We start from the raw sequence: 8,060 nt of genomic DNA, 5'->3' as shown, positions 1-8,060 counted from the left end.
GTTGGTGACATGTTTCCACCCATAGCATGGCCGGCCACTACATATTAGGGAGGGGGAATTTGACATGCAAGTCCCCTTTTTCTTCCACATGCACTAATAGGTCCTCATGCATTGACCTATCACATTTTAAAATTTTCTCATATAAGTCCTATTGACTAAATTCACATGCAATCGACTAAATCGAAGCTTGAAATTTTCACACATTCATGATTACATATTCTAGACAATGAACATCACATTCAAACCTTTCGGTGACTCGGTTTAGCGGTCCCGAAACCACTTCCCGACTAGGGTCAATTTTGGGCTGTCACACGGCCGTGTAGTTCGATGTGCATGCTGATGTCATAAACAGAGAGTTACACGGCCTGAGGACACGGGCGTGTCCCTATGTCCACACGGGCGTGTGACCCTGTTTCATGGGAAAATTTTGTAAGTTTTCTTGAAACTTCTTAAAGTTCTCGATTTAGTCCCAAATCAATTCCGATGAATGTTTTAGGGCTTCGTAGACCCAAATAAGGGAAAAGAGATTTTATGGCCCGATTTTTGCATGAATGTGTATGTTTAAGTCCGGTAATGCCTCGTACCCTATTCTGGCGTCGGATATGGGTAAGGGCGTTACAGATTAACGAATTTTTTAACATCTGTGACTAATTCGAATAATTATATTAATTAAAGTGATTAAATTGACAAAAAACTTTAAAGTGGCCAAATAGAAATAACGATAATATAAGGTGACTTGCAGTATAATTTACCTTTTAAAACTAAAAAAAAAATTGATTAAAAAATATAGGAATTGAAACACTTTTTTAATCTAAGATATATGGAGAAGAATAAAAAATAGAATAGAAAAAAGGGTAGAGTTATATAATTTTTTAAAAATAAAAAAGGGGCATAAATAAACAGATGAGAGTCGTTGCTGTTAGAGAGGAGAAGAGTGGGACCCACTGATCTCATCCAAAAAGTATAAACGATAAAACTACCCACTCTCATAATTTGGTTTCTCCCCTCATTTCCACCCTGGCCATCCCCTCCCGATTCCTCCACCGTTTACCTTCTCAACCGGTCACCCCTTTCCCACGTGCTCCCCACGTGCATCACCCCTTCTTCTCCTTTCTGTGGTGCAACAAATAAAAGTTAGAGAGAGAAACAAATTACTGAATAATATTAAAAAAAATAGTAATAATTATTATAAATATTTGGGTTTTGCATTTATTTTTCCATATATTCTCCTCTCTTTTATTTCTCTCTCAAAGCAAAATCTGACTTTTTTTCTTTCTCTTCTCTTTGCCTTGTAAAGATTGATTATATCTTGCTTTGCTTTGGTTTGGTGTTTTGTTTTTTTTTATTTTATTTTCTCGAGAGAGAAAGAAAGGGAAAATCTTATCTAGCATCGATGAGGATCAGGAAAAGACAGGTTCCGCTACCTTTCTCTTCCATTTCACCAGTACCCCTTTCATCAGATCCCAACTTTAACCGCCCTCCGGTAGCGGTGGTGCAACTCCCGCTACGGCAGCAACAACCATCCACTCCTTGCTGCTTTGATCCTCACTACCCTTCTCAATCTGATCATCCGATCGGCCAACCACTACCAACCCAACCCCGTGATGGAACAACACATGGAGAACAACTCACGAAGAACAAACAAGACTACTTGGTTAGTTCAATGATTCAATCATTACAAACAACTAAATAGTACATCTTATTTCCTTTCTTTCATTTTTATCATAGTTTTAACTTTATTTCTGAGACTGCACTAGTGTTCAACGTAACAAAAAGAAATAAAGCATCTCTTGTTTGAATTCTCTTTTTACTTTGATTAATTTGCACCCATTAAAGTTGCATCAGGTAAAATTACAAACTTGCTAAGTGGGATCTTTTTTTCTTTTTGTAGGTTTTGAAGACTGGAGGAGAAGAAGAAGTGGAGAACAATAATGATACCAGGTAAGAACTGAAGGGCTAAAAAAGTTTAAATTAAAAACAAAAACCAAATTTCTTCTGTTATTTCATAAAATCTTGTATTAAAAAGGTGAAAAAGGAAGAAGGGTCTTGATCTTAACTTTTTAACCAACACTAAAATGAAAATAATACTGTAACTGGAAATACTGTTTTTAGGTGTTTTTATTTCAGCTTTGGCTAGCAACCATACCTTCCTATCTAATCTAATCTTTTTTCTTTTTCTTTTTTTTTTTATCTTCAATTTTGGTTAACTAATGTATATGTCCATGCGGTGCACGTTAGCATCGGATGCTGGTCCCCGTCTCAACTTTCAACCAATGTTATTTACATCTTGCTCCATGTTTTGCACTTATTTCATTCATTTTTTTTCATTTTTTTCTTTAATAAAAATTTATGTTTGTGGTTGTGGATCTTCTGGGTTGGTTTGGTTTGCTAGGGAGAAAAATGTTTTGCGTGCAAAACTAGGAACTGCGTCTCCTCCACAGTCGAGTTCTTCCCATCATCAAGGTAAGAATCTTCTGCATATGTTAATCAAAACGGAAGAATGAAACCACTAGTGTTTGATCGATGTAGTATTTGAAGGTGGTTGCACTTTGTTGTTGTTTTGATTGCACTTAAACTAAAAGCTGTTGGGAGATGGGGTGAGGGAGAAAAAGCATTTCCATTGAAGAAGAGAAGAGGGAGCGTTGAAACAACAGGGGACGATGATGATACAATAATGGCGAAAGATACAAATAATAAGCGGTCGATGAAGAGCAGTACCAGCAAGATGAAGACTAAGCTGAGCAAGAAACTTGTGCAGCAGCAGCAGCAAAGCAATGGTGAAGAACAAGAGAGCAAAGACATTGCTTGCACTAATGTTGATTATAATAATAACAATTCTAGTGGTGCAAAAAAGAGAGGTCGAGGTGGTGCACTCATGGAAGGGTCGCGGTGCAGTCGAGTTAATGGAAGGGGATGGAGATGTTGCCAACAAACACTCGTTGGTTACTCTCTTTGCGAGCATCATTTGGGCAAAGGTAGGCTGAGGAGCATGACTAGTGTTCGAAGCCGATCTTTAGCAGCAAAGGAGGAGGGACAGCCTAATAATGGTGATAATCAAGGTCTGATGTTGTCCAATCTTTCTTCTTCGTCCCAACAATTAGCAAAGCGTGAATTGCATGGTGAAAGTGGTGGGAATGATGCAGAAGGAGAGGATCAGAAGCCATTGATGATGACAAAGAAGAGAGCGAAGCTTGGAATGGTTAAAGCTCGATCCATAAGTAGTTTGCTGGGCCAAAACGACAATGCAATTGCAGTAGCAGATGATAGTAACTAGCTGAGCCTGAGAGTGTATGAAAATAAATAAATAAAAGGTTTGAGGTTATAGTAACTATTATTATTATTATTATTATATACCTGATGCAACTGTTCCCAACTTCGTTTTTATTTGAGATTCTTAATGGACTTGTGCTTGATCAAATGTTTTTAATATTTTCCTTTTCTTTTTTTAAATCTTCTGTTCAGGCATGATGATGGGCTTAATGTTAAATAAATAGAATGGAGCCTTCTTTTTTCCCGTTGATTGTTGGATGTGGATTTCCTGGTCTAAATGTACTTTAAGAAATTATATTATTATATAAACACATAAATATAGTTACTGTGCATCTTTTGACCAATAAAAGTGCATGAGAATGCAGTCACGGTCATGGCTGCGCAACACAAGGTTTGATCGAAGGAAGAGCTATTGAATATGAAAGCATGTTCAGTTAGAATTATTGACTTCTGCTTATAACATGGAAATTGAACCTTATTCTTTATTTTAATTTTTTTTTCCTTTTTGGATAATTATGTGTGCCTTGAATAAGAATTAGAAATAGAGGTAAAATATATGGTGTAACTATCATCACGTTATTGCATGGGTAAAAATTGTGTTCCTTCTATATTTATATTTGGGTGGGATGGTGTGATAGGTTTGACTCCTTGTTAAATGAGTTTAATCATCACTTCATATAAGTAAATTGTTATTTTGATCAAAAGGATTTCAGCTATGGTAAATTATATGTATATTATTATCTAAAAAATTAACTAAATTGATAGCACTCATCAAATAAATAGGTTTTAACTCAATTAAAAAATTATCAAAAATTTATTTTTTTATAAAATAATAAAAAATTATTATGAGAGTAATAATATATTTTTTATAATATAGTAGTATCTATGTTATTTTATATTTATTTAAAATTTTAAAAAATATTGCATAATAAAATTTGAACCTAAAATGGAATGTTTAATATTTTTACCATTTCAACTAACATCTTGCTATGTTAATTTTGTAAAATATATTTATTATATTTTTTTTAGTCACATAGGTGTCAATGCATATTAATTATATAATTCTAATCCAAAATATTTTTCTCTTTAACTAAAATATTTATTAAGCAATAGAGTTGAAGCTTAGTTCATTTGGGTCATACATCTAAAATTAAAACATAGCATATCGTGGAACTCCCAACATTTGTAATTCCACCTATTCCTAAGATAAAATTTTCTTTGTTATTTTTTATGAGAATTATTACTCATTATAATTATATTTATAATTAATTTAATGATTTTTATATGAAAAATTATCTATTTTTGTTATTTATTATAAAATTATATGTTTTATAATTAAGTAGAATTTATACATTATTATTCATAATTAGTATTTTAAGTTTCTTAATGAATTGTTAATGAATCTTATACATCATAAAAATCAATTAAATTGTCATCCTTTTCATGTATCATTACTATATATATATATAATTATTGTTTAAAATTTTGATCATTTATTTGAACATATATACTTTAATCTTAAGAAGATAGCATTTTGCATTTTGAAATAAAGATAGAATTATTTTAATACGAAGCGATGCATAAGTTTATAATTTATATATATTATTTGTTTTATCAAATATTGTTAATATTAGTTATATTTTTAATATTTTACTGTTACATTTCTTATTTAGAACATATATTATAATTAGTTTTTTTTTATCTACGTGACGCTGGGACTTACTTAATGTATAAATTAAATTTTAAGAGCTATAAAAATTTGTTAAAATTTAAATCTAATAAGAAATTATTTAATAAGTAAATTCTAATAAGTTGATTTGTGTAAATGGTAATATTGATTATAGTTATAAAACAATCAATGTACGAGTTTATTGTATTTAAATTAAAAGATAAATTTAATTAATTCTATTTTTATATATAATTTTTTTACAGATGCTATCATATAAGTGCATATACTAAGATATAATTAAATTTAAATTTAAATTATTTTTAATAAAACTATGGAAGAGATTATGACTTATTTATAGGTCAAGTGTGAGCAGAGAAGTTTTTATAGTCAATGTGGACTTAAAATTAACGTTTTAAGGGACTAAAATTTATTTTTAAAGAAAATAGTGAAGAAGTGAGCCATGAGAGTATTTTCTAGTTAATGTGGGATTAAAATTAACATTTTGATGAAAATAGTAAAGAAATTAGTACTTATTTATAGCGTAAGTGTGAGCATGAGAGTGTTCTCTAGTAAATGTGGGATTAAAATTATTTTTTATGAAAATTGAATAAGTGAGCTATAGAAGTATTCTCTAGTTAATGCAAGATTAAAATTATTTGTTATTGAAAATAGTGAAAAGTGAGTTATATGAGTATTCTCTATTCAATGCGAGATTAAAATTAATTTTTTTAATGAAAATTGTAAAGAAATTGACAGTTATTTTTACAGTAAGTGTGAGTATGAGAGTGTTATCTAACTAATGTACGATTAAGATTAAATTTTTAAGGAGTTAAAATTAATTTTTAATGAAAATAGTGAAGAAGTGAGCTTTGAAAGTACTTTCTAGTCAATGTGAGATTAAAATTAACTTTTGTAATAAAAATAGTGAAAAAATGAAGTATTAAAGTATCCTCTCGTCAATGTGCTTATTTATAAGGTAAATGTATGACATGAGAGTGTTCTCTTGTTAATGTGATATTAAAATTAACTTTTTAATGAAAATAGTAAAAAAAATTAACACTTATTTATTGGGTAAGTGTGAGCATGGGAGTGTTTTTTAGTCAACATAGGATAAAATTAACTAAGTGAACTATGAGAGTATTCTCTAGTTAATGTGGGATTAAAATTAACCTTTTTAATGAAAATAGTGAATAGTTGAGCTATGAGAGTATTCTCTAGTTAGTGTAGGATTAAAATTAAGTTTTTAATAAAACTAATGAAGAAATTGACACTTATTTATAAGGTAAATGTGAGATATGAGAGTGCTTTTTAGTCAATCTGAGATTAAAATAAACTTTTAATAAAAATAATGAAGAAATTGACATTTATTTATAAGATAAGTGTGGCATGAGAGTATTCTCTAGCCATTGTGAGATTAAAATTAACGTTTTAAGGGATTAAAAATATTTTTAATGAAAATAGTGAAGAAGTGAGTTATGAGAGTATTCTCTAGTCGATGTGGGATTAAAATAAATTTTTTAACGAAAATAGTGAAGAAGTTAGCTATGAGAGTATTCTCTAATTAATGTGAGATTAATTAACTTTTTAATGAATATAGTAAAGAAATTGACATTTATTTACAGAGTAAGTGTGAGCATAAGAGTGTCCTCTAGCTAATTAATTAATTTTCAATGAAAATAGTGAAGAGGTGTGAGCTATGAGAGTATTCTCTCGTCAATATACTTATTTATAAGGTAGATGTGAGATATGAGAGTGTTCTCTAGTTAATGTGAGATTAAAATTATATTTTTAATAAAAATAGTGAAAAAAAATTTAAAAAAAATGTACGTAATAAAATTTAAACCTAAATTGCAATGTTTAATACTTTTACCATTTCAATCAAAATCTTGTTTGATTGTTATGTTAATTTTTTAAAATATATTTATTATATAAGTTTTCACTTACATCCTAAATATATCTAATCTAAAATATTCTTTCTTAACACAATATTTAAATAGCAATAGACATAAGCTTAGTCCATTTGGTTTTTACATTTAAATTTAAAAGATAGCATCTTGTAAATATTGAATTTGAATCCTAATATTTGTAATTCCATCTATTCATAAGATAAAGTTTTCCTTGTTAAAAGAATAGTATATTTTAATATGAGAATTATGACTTATCATAATTATATTTATAATTAATTTAATGATTTTTATAAAAAATCATCTATCTTTTTTCTTTATTTACTATGAAATTATATATTTTATAATTAAGAAAAATTTACATTTTTTATTTGCTTGATATAAATTGTTAATGGATTTTAAATATCATAAAAATTAATTAAATTATTATTTTTTATAAATATTTAATAATTAATCAAATTAGAATTGAATCGATAATAAAATTAATCAAATTAATCGGATCAAGTGATTATCTAACAAGTTTGATGACTGATTTGGTTACATAATAAAAGGCAGATGCGATCCACATGTAAATTAATAACTCTAACCATAAAAGCATGGAATCTTTTCGACTACAATTATATATAAGCAAGCACAAACATTTCCCTTCTTTTCATTTATTAGAGATCATACATGTGAAGTTTAACATAAAAAAAATTCAACTATTCATTTTAGGTACAAAATTTCGACTATTAAATATATATTAGTATAGAAATACTTTAAATTGATATGATAGAGATATCATATCATTGAAAAACTTACAAACATGACAAATACAAATATCATGATAAATTTAACGGTTAAATTATCAAAATATTAATAATATAAAATATTACGGAATAGTATAAAACTACTTAAGTTTTGCACTGGTTAAGTGAATCACTCGCTCCCGATAAATTTATATTCAATACAAAATTTGTGTATATATTTATATATTTTATATAATTATATATATAATAGTGATTAGAGATTTGGTCAAACACCCAAATAATATGGGTTCAAAAAAATATATTATTATTTACATTTACATTTTAATATGTTTAGTAGGGATCTTATTTTTTAGCTCATCTTATTACATGTACCTGATATATTTTAATTACTCAAATGATTTGTTTTGATAAGTCATTCAAAATTTTTCATTCCTTGAAAAAAATTAAACATTTAATTTATTAATTGTG

The 8,060-nt window shown here is 28.5% G+C and overlaps 1 protein-coding gene across 1 annotated transcript; it reads left to right on the top strand.

Moving 5' to 3' along the window:
* Window positions 1-995: 995 nt before the first annotated feature.
* On the top strand, window positions 996-3,514 carry LOC107941738 (uncharacterized). The gene is made up of 4 exons (XM_016875333.2): window positions 996-1,654; window positions 1,892-1,941; window positions 2,393-2,463; window positions 2,583-3,514. The coding sequence occupies exons 1-4, from the start codon at window positions 1,394-1,396 to the stop codon at window positions 3,272-3,274; spliced, it is 1,074 nt and encodes a 357-aa protein (XP_016730822.1). The 5' UTR covers window positions 996-1,393; the 3' UTR covers window positions 3,275-3,514.
* The last annotated feature ends 4,546 nt before the right edge of the window (window positions 3,515-8,060 follow it).

This window comes from Gossypium hirsutum, chromosome A04, assembly GCF_007990345.1.
Source record: "Gossypium hirsutum isolate 1008001.06 chromosome A04, Gossypium_hirsutum_v2.1, whole genome shotgun sequence".
In the NCBI taxonomy this organism is placed as follows: domain Eukaryota; kingdom Viridiplantae; phylum Streptophyta; class Magnoliopsida; order Malvales; family Malvaceae; genus Gossypium; species Gossypium hirsutum.
This window is presented reverse-complemented; position numbering and strand designations above follow the sequence as displayed.

What these genes read in the sequence shown, in the direction of transcription:
- LOC107941738 (XM_016875333.2), top strand. Translation starts at nt 1,394, where the DNA reads ATGAGGATCAGGAAAAGACAGGTTCCGCTACCTTTCTCTTCCATTTCA. An exon ending in AGAACAAACAAGACTACTTG is followed by an intron (nt 1,655 to 1,891) that starts GTTAGTTCAATG and finishes TTCTTTTTGTAG; the next exon opens with GTTTTGAAGACTGGAGGAGA. An exon ending in GAGAACAATAATGATACCAG is followed by an intron (nt 1,942 to 2,392) that starts GTAAGAACTGAA and finishes TTGGTTTGCTAG; the next exon opens with GGAGAAAAATGTTTTGCGTG.